The 17878-nt window shown below is 36.2% G+C and overlaps 2 protein-coding genes across 2 annotated transcripts; one reads left to right on the top strand and one right to left on the bottom strand.

Moving 5' to 3' along the window:
* LOC18606300 lies at window positions 8270–9549 on the top strand. Its single transcript, XM_007039839.2, has one exon. The coding sequence runs from the start codon at window positions 8484–8486 to the stop codon at window positions 9336–9338; it is 855 nt and encodes a 284-aa protein (XP_007039901.2). The 5' UTR covers window positions 8270–8483; the 3' UTR covers window positions 9339–9549.
* LOC18606301 (adenine phosphoribosyltransferase 4) lies at window positions 11587–17016 on the bottom strand. Its single transcript, XM_007039840.2, has 6 exons — window positions 16541–17016; window positions 16067–16177; window positions 14054–14146; window positions 13419–13568; window positions 12756–12814; window positions 11587–11930 (listed from the first exon to the last, which is right to left on the bottom strand). The coding sequence occupies exons 1-6, from the start codon at window positions 16620–16622 to the stop codon at window positions 11877–11879; spliced, it is 549 nt and encodes a 182-aa protein (XP_007039902.1). The 5' UTR covers window positions 16623–17016; the 3' UTR covers window positions 11587–11876.

Here is a 17878-nt window from a genome sequence, read left to right on the forward strand (position 1 = left end):
GTGTAGAGTAGTTAAGGTCGTCATGCGGTCATGGGATGTTCCAGAGATATATGTTGCAATAGCAAAGTTTCATCCCAGGTGCAACCTAGTAAAAATATAGCATTCTGTCTAGCTCACTGTTGTGGCCAACAAAAAAAAAAATCTGACTTTGTCGATGAAATTTAAAAAATTCATTCTTGAAATTGTCCAACTTGGAAGGAGATGTCCAGCTTTCTAACTCAAATTTATTGCTTTTAGTGCATGCATAATTTGTCACAAAGTGTTAACCAAAAGCTATTACTCCGTTTCAAATAGGATACAAACATAAATTCATAAAAACACGAAAGGTGCTCACAGAATTGCTGGCTTGACACTTTCTATGCCAGCCAATCTATCTGTGCTCACTGGGTGCTTTCCCTTTGCATTCCATTTTCTTCTTTCCATTTGTTTCAGAGCACTCAAGTCCAACTCAAGTTAGGAGAGGCTTCAACCCAAACAAGCTCAAACCCCATCAAAAATGTGGAGCACTCATTTATTACATGACAGATTATTTCCTCCAAATCATAGTGCACCATGCGATCGCTTATAAATTGATGCCACCTACACTTAAAAGTGACAGCAGAACGATCGATAAACTAGACACCCTGCATCCGGATTAAAAAAATCATCAGATATCACTTCTCTTTCACGTTCAATAGCCTTCTCAGCATCTGTGAGGAACAAATATTCTGGATCCTCGTAATTGAGCCAGGTTTTACGGTCGGGGCCACGATTTAAGCAATCTATTGTTGTCGCCACCAATGCATGAGGAGAAGAATGCAATTTCATAACACTCAAAACAAGCATGAATGCGAAGAAGAATTGTTCTCCACGCTTGACAGCATATGAAACGAGTCTAGAGAAAGTGTAAAAGTTAAAATCAAGGCATTGTACTTTAGCAAGATGGATGTAGTTGTGATGAACAGCATCGAATGCTAAGTCGTCCATTGGAATGCAAGTAATACCATATTCCCTTAGCAAAGACTGCATTAATAATCGGCCCCTCACACCCACCTCCATAACTAGTCTAATTAGATTCTCCTTTTTCTGCACAGATCAATCATAACAAGAATACATTTGACACAATATGCGATGAATACCATGCAATCTGGGGATTTAGGTAGAGCAGATATGTCAAATAGAGGGCTACGTAATTTGGTTACGTCCATGAAGGGAAGCACAATTTTGGCATTGGAGAGTTGAAGAAATAAAGTGATGAAGAGGAAGAAGAATTATTGCCTTTATCAGAACCCAAAAGAAGCAGCCATCCGTACTTGGACAACAGGATTCGTGTTCCGCATGGCTTTGGCGTGTCGGCCTTGTAAGCAAGCCTAGAACACATGTTCCTCAGCAAGCCTGCTGTGTGGAATACCGGGCTCTATCTTCAAGGCCACAATCCATGAAAGCTCTCTTTCTAGATGTTGTTGTAATATAATAGAAGAAGCACAACTGGAGAAGGCTAGACGGCAACACTTGGAAACAGCACGGATTTGATGTAATCAAGGACTGATAAATACCTCAATATAATTTCCAGAACATCCTCGGGGAGACGACAAAGACGGTAGGTTTTCTGCTCTTCAGTTTTATTTATTTCCTCAGCCTCCATCTTTGGGTAATATTCGAGTTTCCTACTGAGCAGAAACCACCATATACACCGACGCCCTCCTCTTTTGATAGCTAAAGCCTTTTGTTAAGAGGGTTTAAAGGGCACATTCATTATAAATTTATATATCACCATGAAGTCGCAATTAGACCCTAATTCTAAAAGTATTAGGAAACGATAGGTTTTAGGAAAATAATAATTATGAGAAACGTTCGACATTTAGGGGGGACAAAGTGATCACTAATCATACAAAGAATATTAATGAATTCCTAACTTTTTTCTTCTCTTGCCTTGGAAGTGATTTAAGTTGACCTTATCAATTCAACATCATATCACTTTTATCATTATGCATTTGCTCCGAAGGAGCTATCAACCAGCCATTGTTATTGGAGTACATTTGTTTAAGAGAGAAAGGCTTTACAATTAGAGAATTTTGAATATATCAAACTTTTTTTATGGGTCAAAATATTCAGGAAGTCTTTATATTTATATATTTTGTTTAATTTAGTGTCTGTACTCAAAATCGAAGTAATTTAGTCTCTTGATTTTGTAAATTACTTCAGTTAAGTCTTTTCTCCTAACGATATGCAATTTGACCATTAAATAAGATAACGTCAGTGTTGACGTGACAAATTTGCTAGCGTGGTAGTGCCACATCACTCTAACATGCTGACGTAACACTAACATACTGATGTAGCACTGTCGTGTCAAAAGGGCTAAATTGAAAAAAATATATATATGATACAGAAATTAAATTGAATAAAAATTTAATTGACATGGCATTGCCACATCACTATGACATGTTATGTAACAATGTCACGTCATAGGGATTAAATTGAAAAAAAATGTATGATATATGGACTAAATTAAATTAAAAATTTAGAATATGAAAACTAAATTGAATAAAAAAATATTTTTTTTGAAATTTAAGAGAAAAAGAACATATATTTAGCTCACTTTTCACATTATCAAATGTCTTTTCTTGTTGATATCATTTCAATAATACATATATTGGATTAAAAATAAAATTAAATAGAGCCAGATATTAACTTATTAATTTTGGATAAACAATATCGGTGTTCTTACTATTAATATGTTTCAATAGTGATTGAAGGATAGGGATATATTTTCTAGAGAATTTGAGACTAACCAAAAAAAAGTAAAACCTATGATTAATTATTGTTTATTGGTTTGGAATCTCTTATTACACTAGTTTCTTAATCAATAGATTAAAATATCTATTAATCACACTTTAGAGAGTGCAAACTTCACTTTACTATTTTCTAAACTAAAGAAGAGAAAGTGATAACTATAGGGATAGGGATAGGAAAAATGAAAATGTGAAGCGAGACCTTATTGTTGTGTTAAAGGGGAGGTAAGGGCCGCCCTATAAGCTGTTCTCTTCCCTATTCTATAATAAACATGAAGAGGAGACCATATTGCTTGGTGCAGAGGGCCATAGTGATTAAATTGCAATGAGCCGACGGCTAAATGACAGAAGGTCCATTTGTGCCTTAGTATGGAGGCCTCCTTTAGAGTCGCAGTCACGGGAAATATTGTCAACAAATAGCTTTTGAGTAGCCGACAATTGGAATAATTTGCAGTCCAATTTAATAATTTGCGTTGTGGAAACCAAGTTCCATTTTCAGCTGCTCCAGCCACTTGCTGATTCATACCATAGCATAAAGAGATCCATTCTATGACAAATCAATTCCAACTTTACTTCTTTGTGCATTTTTGGGTGCAATCTCCTGCATTTTTTTTTCTTAGATAGTAACCATTGCAAAGATACTTTTGTGTTATAAGTTTTTTTTCTTTTTACATTTAGTTTTATTTTTAGTCCAATATATGTATTATTGAAATGATATCAATAAGAAAAGACATTTAATAATCTGCATAGTGAACTAAATATATTTTTTCTCTTAAATTTAAAGAATACTTTTTTTATTTAGTTTAATTTTTAAATTTTATTCAATTTAATTCTCGTATTTTAATTTTTTATTTAATTTAATCTTTATATCATATATTTTTTTAATTTAATTTTTCTGATGTGGTAATGTCATATCAAAATGTCGTGCTATGTGATAGTGACACGCTAGCACATCAAAATGATATGACATTGCTACACCAGTTAAATTTTTATTCAATTTAATTTTTATATTATTCAGTTTTCTTCAAAGTAATCTCTTTAATGTGATAATGTCACATTAACATATTAGAGTGACATGACACTTTCACATCAGTAAATCTGCTAAGTCAATACTGTATTAGCATTAATGTCATACTTTTTAATGATAAAATTAAATATTATTAAAAAAACTAAATTAGAGTAATTTTTAAAATTAAAAATTAAATTATTTTGATTTAAATATATAAAATAAATTAAACAAAATACATTAACATATTAACGTTCTGAATATTTTTCTTTCAAAAAAAAAACTTTCCGAATATTTTGACTGAAAATGAATTGAATGATGGACAGATTAACAGGGCATGATCGTTGAATTTGTTGCAGTCAATCATTGTTCACTAGCTGGCCTTTGAGAGAGGATCATGCGGTTTTGAAACACGAGCTCGTCCCTGCAAATGTGGCATCTGTCCAGTATACGGTCGTGACAAGAGACAAGAACTGAAGGGCCCAAGATTACACAGTGAATGGAATTTTTGCTGCCAAATTCATGACCAATGTGTTTTATTGAATTCTAAATTATTAAGAAGCAAATTGATGAGAATATTGTATTAGAATCCTTTGTACTTGCTATGAGAAAATGATAGTGAAAGCAATGCGGAAGGATAAATTTGATAGATCAAACCAAGAGAATTGAGTACAAAAATGGTAATCTTGTAGACAACGTATATAAGGGGAATATGATGGAGGAATCCAACTTATAGGTGCGTAGGAGCACATGCGAGTAGTAAATGTCAAGAACAAGGACCATATGCATGCATGGGACCAACAAAGATTAACGATTTTGTTCGACACCAAAGACAAACGATCTTCACCATTCTATCCCCACGATATGTCACATGATTTGATCAAAAGGTTCGGTCATTGTCCCATCCTTGTTTCCTTCTTCACTGTCAAAAAACCCGACTTTGTTTGATTGGTCTGAAAATTTTACCTTTTCTCCCAATTGAATGCATGCTAGTTTTTTTGCCTCCTTAGTCATCATTTGTTCCCCACAAGTTTTTTTGTATCGAACAACCTATGGCTCAAACCTTGCAACATTCGTCTTTCAGCCACCTAAATGAAACCCAAAAGCTCTTCATTCTGCATGTTTATGTCTAGTCCAGTTGATAATTGCTGGTGAAAGCTTGGGAATGAAATGTTTCCTTCTTCTTCCCAAATCCCAATCATCCGAAAACACAAATCCTGATGCTTGCAATCCAGACTGGTGCCAGGAATACGATGTTTACGGAGAGTAGGTCTCCATTGAAGGCAAGCTGTACATTGACTGAATTGAATCCTTACAATGGAGTCATATGATATGACTTTTTCCTTTTTTTTTATGTACTTTATAATATGCATCATAATATTAAATATTAACCAGCTAATTACTCCTTTTTTAACACCTTTTTTTGGTCTGTAATTAATTAAATATTTGCCACATAAATTAGGTTATCCATGATAGTAGTAGCAATTTTTAACGTCAAGTCTGAGGTGTAGCATGGGTTTTGACCCCACTTTCTAATTCATTGATTTCCAAACTCGATAGATCGGGGAAATCAATAGACAAATGAGTCCTCCAAAGGCTAAAGAGTGATTGTGAAGGGTAAGTTTACATATCGATGGCGTGTCAAACGATGTAAGGATATGAAGGCGTGAGTAAGAATTAAGATAAACAAAAAAGAAGAGAAGAAGCATTTATTGGGTAAAGGTTGGGGAAATACATGCATTAATGGCACTTGAATTCTTTGTCCTTAGAACGCATTGATGGATTCCATAGCTCGAAGCGGGTCAAACTGTGTCATTCCAGCCCCACTCAATTTCAGGTTTCTGGTCTCATTTGAACAACCCTTTTCAACTAAGACAGGTATTTTTTTTTATTATGATGACCATTAGCTTTAAGCTCTTAAGCCCCCTCACCCCACAGAACTTGTTCTTTTGTTGCCTTTTGAAGTGTTGGTCGAGCGTGACAAGGAAAGGATGCCCAAGCTATATAAGCATATTGGGGGCGAGAAGCAAGCATTGAGAGAGAGAGAGAGAGAGAGAGACGGAAGGGAAATATATAGGTTTAAAAGGGCATAATGAAGCAAAAATAAAAAACATAAGAGGAGTGTTTGAAATGAAGCACGCCAAGATCTAACGCAGTTCCCGGAGCTGAAATAGATTCTTTCAGGCGTGGAGGCAAAGGCTGGCAAAACTCCACCCACAGCCCTAAGTCCCAACCCTCCAAGCTTACCATGCACTCCTTTTTATTAACCTAATAATCACTTTAATTAATCAACCTAATTACCCCAAAATACGTTCAAACTTCTCTTGCTATTGTTCCATAATTGAGTATATCCACATCAATCATGAAATCTCTATGATGTTTACTGTTTTTTTTTTTAAACCAATAACAGTTAAGGATTAAACTAATATTCAAATCTCAATGCTGTCCCCTCCCTTCATAACTACGAGCCATTATCCCAAGGACAGCACCAAACTTTGTGACTTAGAGAGAGACTCACTACCAAGAAAAAATGTGGTGAAAGGGGAAAAAGGTTGTCGTTTTGTAAGTTTAAATTTCAGTGCTTTTTAAGATGCTTTATCTGCATGCCAGCTTCCATTCTCTTTCTATTCTTCATTTCTTCTATTCTTTTTCTATTCCTATCTGTTTTTTTTTTTTTTATCTTCAGAGTTCAGACTCCTATAAAAAGATTCCAGCCCATGATCCCTCCATCCCAAAATTCCTTTTAAATAGTATCATGGAATTAAGGAAGTAATTCAAAGTTTGGTATGTAATTCCTGAAATGCCCTAATTATTGGGTGTAACCAATTGACAATTGGCACAGTGGGATATCATGGGAAAAATTGCTAAAATATAATAATGCTGGAAGAATTCATATATACTATAAATTAAAGGGTATGATGGAGATGAAAGACCCTACTCAGCTTCCACTTAATCATTCTTTTTGCTTTAAAAAAACTACGAGGAAATAGCATTCCAAATACTAAAAAAAACTTGGTGGTGGCTGAGGCAATACTCAATAGCATGACTGGTATAACACCTTACCACTTCAAATTATGATTTCCAATTTCCAACAACTATTACGGGAAAAAAATTGGTTTAATGTAGGATAACTAATTAAAACAATACAGCTTCATTAAGGGTAAGAAATTATATTATTGTCATAAAAAATGGTAGAAAACCAGTGGGTTGGAAGTCATGTACAGTGGGACAGAGATTTTCTTTCACCTAATATTCTATTGGGCTAAAACACTGACTAAAATTTACACCCAGAGAACAGAAGTGAAAGCCAATTAGGTCGACTGGCTTTCAGTTCCATTGAAAACCTCAAGCTCACCAAGAACACTGTACAAAAAGTTAATTGTTTTCTTCGATTTGAAGGATCAAAGTTAAGTCAAGAAGATTTCGATTTCGAAAGTTGAAAATGGCAGGAAGCACAGGCCTTGGATAGAAAATGACTTGACCATCTTTGATTGTTAAGTACTGAACTGGTTGCCCAACTCAAGTATATAAGTAAGTAATGAGTGAATTTATTTCCAACATGAGAATCAATGTAGATTAATCGTGTCTCTGGTTTTTTGGAAACTGGAACTTGACAGGAACACCAAATGGATCTTGAATCTTAACTGTGGAGAGTGAAAGCCATGGCAACATTTATGGAAGAAAACACAAGGGGAAGTAATACATTATCTTGTACAGTTTACGAACTCTAATTTAACTGGTTGAAAAGTAAGGGAATCCTCCTTCACTTATAGCATCCCTCTCAACAAAAATTGCTTTTGACAAAAGAAAAACCCTTACATTTAATCCTTCTATTTCTGGAAACTTTTCATTCAGTAGCCATTGGAAATCTATAGACATAGTGATGCATGCTTTTCATTCTGTACTCCCTTTATGATGGATAAAGATTGAGGTATAGCAAGTGAATTATTTTTGCATTGTTTAACTTACCAGTATGGAAATTTCACTTGCTACCTTTATCTTTATCCATCAAAAAGAATAAAGGTATAGTACCAGTAATAATCAAAATGTGAAAGCAGGTTTCTTTCTTTTTTTTCCCTTTATATTGAGAAAGTGATGGGAATTTTCAGTGGTTGTCATGGTTAAAGAAGGCACACCTGCATTGAATATTCTCAAACTGCTAAATCAACCATTTTAATTACTCTTAAAAGTATTACCCTCCTCAATTTAAAACCAAAAAGAAAAAACAGTTTTTCAGTGAAAAAAAAATGTTACCCATGCTATAGTAAAATCTTTTCCATGAAATCCTAGACCTAATCACACATAATTCCCACCTTATCTAAAAGAAATAAAAAGGGAAAAAAAAAAAAAGGAAACGCAAAATATTGTATTGTCACTTTGCTTTCCTCATTAATGAATCTTTGTTTTTCCACCAAATGCAAACGCTTCCAAAGACAGAATCCACGTGGGCAATAAGCTTGGTCTCTGTAGTTTCATAAGGTCATTTTCGTCATTCTCAAATACACCCTCCACGACACAACTCCTCATTTAATATCCCGCCACGTCCCTTCCTTTCCATTCTTTTCCTCTCACCCCAAACTCTAGAAAAAAGAAAAACCAAAAATGAAAGCTCCCAACAAAATCAAACTGAAAACAAAGTTCTAGGCAGAGAAGAAAGAGAGCGATAGTTTTTAGATTCTTGGCTGAAAAAAGGGAAGGATCTGAGTATGGCAAGCCGGTGGGTTAAATCTTTGCAATGCAAATCGAGAGCATTTGATGATGTTTACCACCCGAACCCGAAGCATTTGATACCCAGTTCCAGTTGCAGACGAAGTTCTCAAAGCATCAAAGACGTCATCGAAACGATCAAGAACAAGCCCAAGAAATCCAACCCGAAACTACTTCCGAAGTCTAGCAGCAAATCCGAACCTGATTTGAATAATCCTCCCCCTCGACCTCGTCGGAGTAGTTCTCTCCCTGCCCGTCCCGTTCGGAACCCTGACCCTGTCCTGCCCTCACTGACGGAGCTGCCCGAGGGTCACCCTTCGAGGAACGTCGTGGAGATTATTTTTCATACGAGTTGGAGTCCTAAGGCTTTCACGGGTCGGATCGAGATGATTTTTAAAGTTCAAAACGGGCCGAGGACAGTGACCCGGTTTGAGGAGTATCGAGAGACGGTCAAGACTCGGTCGGGGTCGGGTGGTCCGGCTTCTGCTGACGAGGAAAATGCGAGGTGCATCGCAGACGGGAACGAGGTCATGCGCTTCCATTGTTTGGGTCCCACTTCAGGGAACTGCGGGATGAACGATACGTGGCTATTTTCCGGAGGGAAAGGTGCGGCGATTTGCACGTATTCCGGGAGCGGCGGGGCCCACGAGAGCGCTGGGGGTGGGAGGGGGAGGAGGGCGATGTTGGTTTGCCGGGTTATAGCGGGTCGAGTCTCGAAGAGGGTAGGGTTCGGCTACGAGTCATTGCTGGATGGGCGAGTTGGCTACGACTCAGTGAGTGGTGAAAACGGCGAGTTGCTCGTGTTTGATCCACGTGCGGTGTTGCCTTGCTTTCTTATTATCTACAAATTGTAAAAATAGTGGGAAAAAAAACTCCTTTTTTTGGTTTTCCTTTATATATGTTTTTTTCCAATATTTTTTTATGAGGGTGCATCTCCTTTTGTTGCATTTATCAACACAATTTTTTTCCTTTCTTTTTGGGGTTCAATTTTTTTCTGGGTTTTTTTATGTGATTATTAGTAAAAAAAAATTGGGTTGATAAATGCTAATTGTTCACGTTACTTAACCCTTTGCTCTTCTTCTGGGCTTAACTGTTGTTAATTCATTAATTAACCCAATTTACCGTTTGGCGTTCCCTCTTTTATCCTGTAGTTGGATTTTGAATTAGAGTGCTCTTTAGACCATTTTTGTCATTTGGTGCCATTTTCAAATTTGTTGACCTTAAGGACGAAGAAAATTGACTAATCAACGGATTTGATTTGATGTCAATTAGGTGACAATCACGGTAGTTGTGGAGGTTTGGAATAGAATTTTCAGGTTGGTTCAAGGCCATTGCTAGGCCAACAGGAGGTCACCAAGAGTCTTGAAATTTGTCATGGTCAGTGGAGTATAATTACAGGATTTCAGATTGAGAAGCATAATACTAGTACTAATGTTTCGGGGGACCCAAAAAACTTATAATGATGATGATTAGGACCCAAGAATTGATGAAGATCTACGATTTGATGGGCAAAAGTGGATCGTTTATTAATGATTTTGCCAAGAAAAAAGAAGGGAAAAAGATTGCACGGGCTTTTCAGGGTTATAGTTCCATATTCAAAGTTGCTTGTTAATGAGTAAAGTGGAATGATAATCAAACCTTACCTTTTGTTTGTATTTTTGCCATAATCTTGAATTTTCCTGGATTTTGTTGTTAAATCTGTAGTGGTTTTATCTTTTTGTCTCATTCTGAAACCCAGCAGTATCATACTCAGAGAATGATTAAACAAGTCCAGCAAAGATCTCTTACTAATATTTTGGCAGAGCAATCAAAGTCTACCATGGATATCGCCAGGTTGAATAGTCACCCAGTTTGGCAGCCGATTACGGCGAGAAAAGCGAAATATTGGAGATGACCCTGAATGAAACTTTTCAACATGGAATGGGACATTCAATGCTGGCATTATTATCGGAAATGGAACTAACAATAACAGACTGCAATTCTCACCTACTTTGTTCTTTATTATTTACTTCCCTTGGGAGAAAAACGAAAGGCTGATAGGTGGTGTACCGTCACATCTTTGATGGGCACTTAAGAACCATGTGTCCTCTAATCCTAATTTTTGCCATCTGTCTGCTAAATTAAGGAAAGACGCAACCAACATTTCTAAGTATTTTTAAGAATTCAATAGTTTTTAGACCCTCATTTTCTGCACAAGCTTTAAGTATCTGGCGATTCTTAGACTGGAGAGAGTAAACAGATAAGAGAGACATCATTTCTGAGATTCTTGTCTCATAATGCAATCGAGTAATTAAAAAAACACAGTGGTATATGAAAGCGGATTGTCTGTCTCCACAATGACTTAACCACAGCAATCACTTATAATGCTACTTGGAACTAGGAATTAGTTATCGCTCCCTCTCTTTGTGCCAGTGGTATTTCGAACATTCAGTAGTAGAATCTTAGAAGCATGTTTGGCATCCAATGCAGGGTATCGTTCACTGCGTTTGTTTTTGTACCACCCAGTTCTCTGATAGATTTCAGCGGATCCGCCAAAAGAGCGATTGTCGTGAGAGTGGTGGGGGGTTTCAGGGCCGACATGGGGCAGCTTTGTTCATAGAATGGGTTCTATCAAAGGCCCTTTTTTTGCCTTCCACCGATGGTTTTGGTGTCCAGACAACAAAGCAGGTCAACACAAGGCAACCCTCCTAATAAAGGCAAGGTTCAATTTCAATCAAATCTATCAGCTACCTACAGGCAAACAGGAGCTAAAACCAACAACAAAAGGTTTGAAGCCAAACTGATAAGAGAAGGGAAAATACTAGGTAATAATTCCTTAAGACAAAACTGGGGCCTCCACAATATTCTTGTAAGTCTGACTCTCCACTATAATTGATCCTACTCAAAACAAGCCTTCCTTCACCACTTGTTATAATGGGACACAGTTCAAATTAACCATTCTACTTAAGATGATGGATTCAACTTACCAAGATGAATGATAAATTTGATCCACCGCGCCTAGTAGAGTGGTAATTTGGAGCAATGATAAATTGTGACGAGGACAGAGTCAGCAACAAGATCAAGGTTGAAATCACTCGAGCATCTATCATGATAAACAATATATTCACAGGAAGACAGAATGGCTTTATATAAATTCATTTCTTAAATAAAAAAAAATGAGAAAAGTCCTACAAGCATTTCTCAAATCCAGCCCATTGCATGAATTCATTGATTCTGTGCTGCTAGTTAAAACAAAGGTTCAATCACCAAGGTTTATCTAAATTCACTAATGATGAAGAGAGTTCAGGTAAAAACAAAAGTAGATTCCGAATGAAAAGTAGCTATCCATGGCGCTCTAATGTACTTCTCATTATCCTAGCACCATTTCAAGCAGACTGTATCATCAGCAAGGATCAATGGGATTCCACAAGTACATATAATGGCTTTCCATTCAAGCGCTCACGACCCTACAAAATTCACCAAATTTAAATATGTATAATTAAAAAGATTCGTCAATTGAGCCCCAAAACCAAAGAGACATAAGTATAGAAATATCCACCAAAGATAAATTTATTTGCCCGATGTATGATTCATGTCAATCAAGAAGCTCTGCAGTTACACAATATCTCTATAACTATAGTCTTACATATAACATCGTTTTCACATTTGGCTCCTTGGCAGACTGACTTCTCATCACATGCAATATAACGACTGACACAAACAGTTATAAGTGATTTCTACTATAGTTAGGACCAGTTTGTTCTTTTTTCTGCTATTTAAATTAATGGATTATCTAAACAAAATGCTGGAGGATAACATGACAATTGCAAAGCAGATTCTTTGAAATAATAATGAAAGTAATTAACAAGTCTGAATAAAAGACAGGATCCAAAAATATAAACCATGATTTAAGCAGTTATTCAACTCTTCTACGACTAAGGTTCAGGGATTCCATGCCTTCTAACAGTAAAAATGTTAATATTTTCACATTCATGGGCTCATTAAGTCATCTGGACCATCACTTCAGAGAATTATTAGAATATTGTAAAGTCATGTACAAGCCCTAGAAGCAAATAACAGAAATTTATGAAAGGCAATCAAACATTCAAAATCAGCTATTCTGCCCTGGGAAATTCCTCCTATTTCTAATCTTCCATCAACCGTCAAATGTATGCATGTTTCACAGATTCTTTGCACTTGTGTGCTTTTGTGTGTGCACTATATGTGTTCATGCGAGCAAACATATGCACAGGAATGCAGGAAATAGCCAAGATGGACAATAAATCACACACCTTTAAATCTGGTAACTCAATAACACAAGCACATTCAACTACTTCTGCTCCAACACGTTCTGAAAAGATACATTTATGGTGAATAATAATTAATCAGGAAGAGACAAATGCCATCTTCAAGAAAAAAATAACCAATGTCAAAAAAGAATGTAAAAAAATAGAGTCAATACCCATACGATGGATCATAGATCATATATCATGTTACTTACCATGGACATGAAAATTAGTTTAATTTGCCAACAGAATCTGGCAGATATAAGTAAGATAAATAGCTCTACCAAACAAGTGAATGTGGTGCATATAAGTATATAAATACACATACCTACCATACTGCTCATGCTTATGAGCATATAATCTTGATTCTAACAGCTACGATCATCTTAATCACATACAACACAAGACTTGCACCAAATGTCACCTAACCTGCAAGTTTCTTCTGGCCAAGACACCTCTCTTAATTACTAAAGTCATCAGCCTACCAAACTGAGATTGCATGTGATGTGCATCTTGCCTAAACAGTAGCACTAAAAACATGCCGTAGATTCAGATGATTCATTAGGCAGTCTTTCTTGTAAAATGATCCCCATTTAGTTATTGCAAACTATATTCAGCTTTTAAATAGCTAATAAACTTCCTGTTTGTCTTAAGAGTAAATAAGATTACCCAGTAAGTTCATAGCAGCACAGAGAGTGCCTCCAGTTGCTATCAAATCATCAACAACCAAAGCTCGCTCGCCAGGTTCAACGGCTCCAACATGCATCTGAAGACAATCCCTTCCATATTCCAGTACGTACTCTTCTGAAATAACTTTACCTGACACCGTTGCAAAATTTATAAAAACAAACATCCAAGTTAGTCATAACAAACTCTAGATTTTACATGTTAAGCAAGCATAGATCTAAAAGATATGAACATAAAGAAATATACTACTCAATGTGCTTTCAAATGTCCTCACCTGATAGGACATTACACATGACGTAATCAGAAAACTATAAATGTACAACAGAACAGGAAATCAACAAGGCTATAAAACCACAGAATAACAGACAATAGATTATGTCACCATATTAGTGGCAACTCCAAGAAACATGCACCTAACTTCAGCATTTTTAGTCCATCAAATATCCAGTGCAGTGCATGTTTATCACAGAGTATGAACTATGTTCTCTATTATAACAATAAAACAAATAGTGGATCAAGCAGCACTAAGTCTCTGTTCCATAACAGATATTTATAGAATTATAAAGTTTCTTGTATAACTGCACACTAGCAAAATACTGCTGAATGATGAATATTACCAGGCAACTTCTTTGGTTTTCTCAAAGGAACAAACTTTGCTCCAATTTCCAATGCGATGGGAGGACCAAAAATGAAACCCCGAGCTTCTATACCTGAGATATAAAAGATCATTTTTCAAAACACAAGCTTTCTTATTATCGTCTATAGATCCAAGATACAACACAGTATACAAGAAGGGGGAAAGGAAAAGTAAATGCACATAACAAAGACAATCCAGTAGCAAAAGACTAGAGATGATATCAAAGCAGTAGAAAAATACTCCTGATGTCTACATCTGCTAAGAGAATAATTATAAACAGCGCTACCCTGACACTCCAAGAAAAAAAAATCTCAATGACACAAGAAACATATTGGCCATCCATTTAAGTCTAGGATGAACTACTTCACATGACATGACCTTATAGCTCAAGTAGTGTAAAATGGAACCAATTGATAGCAATAAGAAGCATAAACAGGATCAGCAAAGAAAGGCTCTCTAACAGAAAATAATTGATGCTTGATCAAATTTTTATCGTGAAAATAAGAATTATATTAGTTCAATAACAGTTTATTGCAAATTTTTTCAGACATTGAATCCAAATCATATTTAAAATGACACCATATTGAGTCAAATGGGAAAGGGGTTTGAATTCCAAGGCAACCAAGTACAAAATACTCCCTCATTCTTGTTTGACAAAAAATAAAAACACAGGGAATTTGGCCTAACCAACTGGCTAATATTAACCAGAATGGTGATAAGATATTATCCTTATCTCCTGACACCAAACATCTATAAAGGTTCCACAAACACAAGAAGACAGCTGAAGTCCACATTAGCACACAAAAAGACAAATTCTAATGCACCTACAATAAGACAGAGCACATGAGTATTAAATACTTAAAAAATTATTTTCATTTAAAATAAGAAAAAAAATTACCAAGGCCCCTATCAATGATGAGATCATCAAAACCTTGTTAACTTCCTACATGTTTGTCGGAGAAACAGTTGGTGTTTTTGGAGTTTTGCCACAAGGCATGAGAAAAACCACAGAACATTATCATTTAATTTATCAATGTAGCCACTAATCAATCAAAACAATCAGTTTAGATATAAATGCTATGGAACTAGAATTTGCTTCAGCTACCATAGTGGAGTTCTGATATTCATCAAACTCCTGCATCTCATTCATCAATTACATAAACTTCATGCAACTAAATCAGAAAATGGCGATAACTAATTAAGGGGAAAATGGAGAAAGACTATTCCAATTACTTCATTACTTAACTTAGGCGGCCAATCTCCGGGATTGATTATAGGTAAGAAAAACAACAAATGCATCGCCAAAAAATGGCGTTAAATCATCCAACAGTAAGAGAACACATATCCACATTATGGTTCTATACTAGCTTAAAAATTAATCAAAACAAGGGGGAGGGAGGGGGGAACGCAAAAAGAAGCTCCAATGACAATTTACATCATCCGGGTCCACCTCAAGTAAGGTGGGCATCCATCACCAACCACCATCAAGCCAAATCAGATCCAAGCACATGCCCACGACAACAATGTGTGTGTGTGTGTGTGTGTGAGAGAGAAGAGAGAGAGAGAGAGAGAGGGCAAATGAGAGCCGCTCAAAGGGGAAAAGAAAAGAAGTTCAAGAGAGAGAGAAAGAGAGAGTGAGCAATCAATGGCACAACCCACTAGCAAAGGGTGATAGTCAAACGTGAAATGAAATCTAAAACCCCAAAAAAAAAAAAAAAAACAGAGTCACTTCCATTCCATAATCCCTAAAAGAGCATTCCAAAAGACAACCAGAAACTTATGCAACTTGAAGGGGCATATCCTTTTTACTCCTGTTTCCACAGAACCTACTTTCCCGTAAGCATGGACCCCACCCTCCTTGATGCTAATCAAAGAGTGATAAAAAGGTTCTTAAAAAGCTTTGGATAAAATCTTTAGCACATCAAGAACCATAATATTAACAAAATAAAAATGCTTTCATTAGGATCCTTATCTTCCTTCACTTTCTTTTTACCTGCAACAACTGAAATGTTCTTCCCTTTGTATCTCTCGACGAACAAATCCACTGTGTCCTTGAATGCTTTAGGATCCAGTAACAGAGTAGTTATGTCTTGAAACATGATACCTGCCATTTTCACCATTAACAAAACCAAATTTACAATCTTACATAAACAAACGAACATAACACCGAACTCGTTTAGATAAATCATGCAGCTTCCTTTCAAAATGAGAAATTCCAAGTTTGAATTGGATAGAAAAGTCATATCAAGATAAATAAACTTTTCGTTAATTATGTTTGTTTATATGATTCCAAGCAATGGAAAAAACAGGATTTCAAACCTTTTATCCATTTATTCACATTTTTATAGCAACCATAGAGAGTAAACCACAAACAGAAACAGAGTTTATAACAGAACCAAGAGACCGATAAGCTATTTTATTTTGAAAGCTGAGAAGGAATAGAAAACGAGGGAAGAAAGAGAGGAACCTGGCTTGGGAAAATCGGGGACTACACGAATCTTGGATTGGATGCCATGGATACGAGGATCTTTGTCTCTGTAAGCCGACATTGTCTATTGTTTTTACGCAATCTATCTATCTTCTATCTATCTCTCTATCTACTTATCTTATTTTTATCTCTCTCTATACCATGTAAGCAAAGAAGAAAGAAACAACACCAGGGAACCAAAACAAAACGGCAAAGCCTCCCCTTTCTCTCGACTCTCTCACTCCCTTTGTTTCTTGCTCTAATGTTTCTGATTTCTCGCCCTCACAAACACATAAACACACCCTTAAAAAAAAAAACAGAGAAAGTGGGTATTTATAAGAAGAAGAAGAAGAAGATTTGATTTGTTGGTGAGGGAAAAAAGAGAGTGCGGGAGAGAGGAGGAGGAGGAGGCTCTCTGCACAAGAAATATAGGGAGAAAGGGAGAAAGAAAGAAATCTTTGCTTTGATATAAGTAAGAGAAAAGAGAGAGAGAGAGAGAGAGTAAAAAAGAGGTTAAAAACAAAAAGCGGAATCACGAGGCCCCCCACTCTTTTTTCCTTTCCTTATTTGCAGTTTTTTTTTCCCTTTCTTTCTCTCCTTTTTTCTCTCTTATCGAATGCCTCTCTTGTTTATTTTCGCCTTGGTTTTTTTCTCCATTTTTTGGGTTTCAAGTGTTTAGTGTACGTAGCCGCGGCTCGCCGTTGGGAGTGTTTCGCGCGCTTCTCGAGTTGGGGTAAATGACGTTTATGTCCCCTCCTTTCCCCTTAACCCCAACCTTGTCCTCTTTTTCAGCATGTACAGATAATGCTATAAAATTTTTTAGGAATGAAATCTGTATTCCTTTGTACCACCTTATGGAGAAAGAAATCCTCTTTAGTCTTTATCCCAAAAAAACAAAGGAATGAAATCCTAATTATATGGAAAGATATTTATGGATGAATATTGAATATAAGGAAATACAGCCCTCTCTTTCCTACTGCTGCTTCTATTCCAAATGGGTTGAGGCTGTATTTTGTGGCTTATGGCGCATGCAATTTCAACTCGAATCTTTGAACCTAAACCCAAAAGCTTTAACTCAGTTTCCTATTGTGCATGCAGAAAATAAGCCAAGACTCGGTTTCCCCCACCGTGGAAGCTTAGCTTTGACTCCCACTGATCAAACAAGTCTCTATCATATTTTTTTTTTTTGTTCATTTGAATTTTATTGAGGCGTATCTACCATCTCCTCCGAGAGCTGATAAACGAAGGTAATCTAAGGTTGTTCACCGTATTAATGTCCAACAAAGTTACTGATCAATGAAATTCAAGAAAAGTTAGGACAAGGAACGATGGGGACTG

This window comes from Theobroma cacao, chromosome 3 (genome assembly GCF_000208745.1).
Source record: "Theobroma cacao cultivar B97-61/B2 chromosome 3, Criollo_cocoa_genome_V2, whole genome shotgun sequence".
Classification (NCBI taxonomy): Eukaryota; Viridiplantae; Streptophyta; class Magnoliopsida; order Malvales; family Malvaceae; genus Theobroma; species Theobroma cacao.

Coding starts and splice junctions, on each gene's coding strand:
- LOC18606300 (XM_007039839.2), top strand. CDS start 8,484: ATGGCAAGCCGGTGGGTTAAATCTTTGCAATGCAAATCGAGAGCATTT.
- LOC18606301 (XM_007039840.2), bottom strand. CDS start 16,622: ATGTCGGCTTACAGAGACAAAGATCCTCGTATCCATGGCATCCAATCC. Junction 16,178..16,540: donor CCCCGATTTTCCCAAGCCAG/GTTCCTCTCTTT, acceptor TGAAAATGGCAG/GTATCATGTTTCAAGACATA. Junction 12,815..13,418: donor TGCTGCTATGAACTTACTGG/GTAATCTTATTT, acceptor GTATCTTTTCAG/AACGTGTTGGAGCAGAAGTA.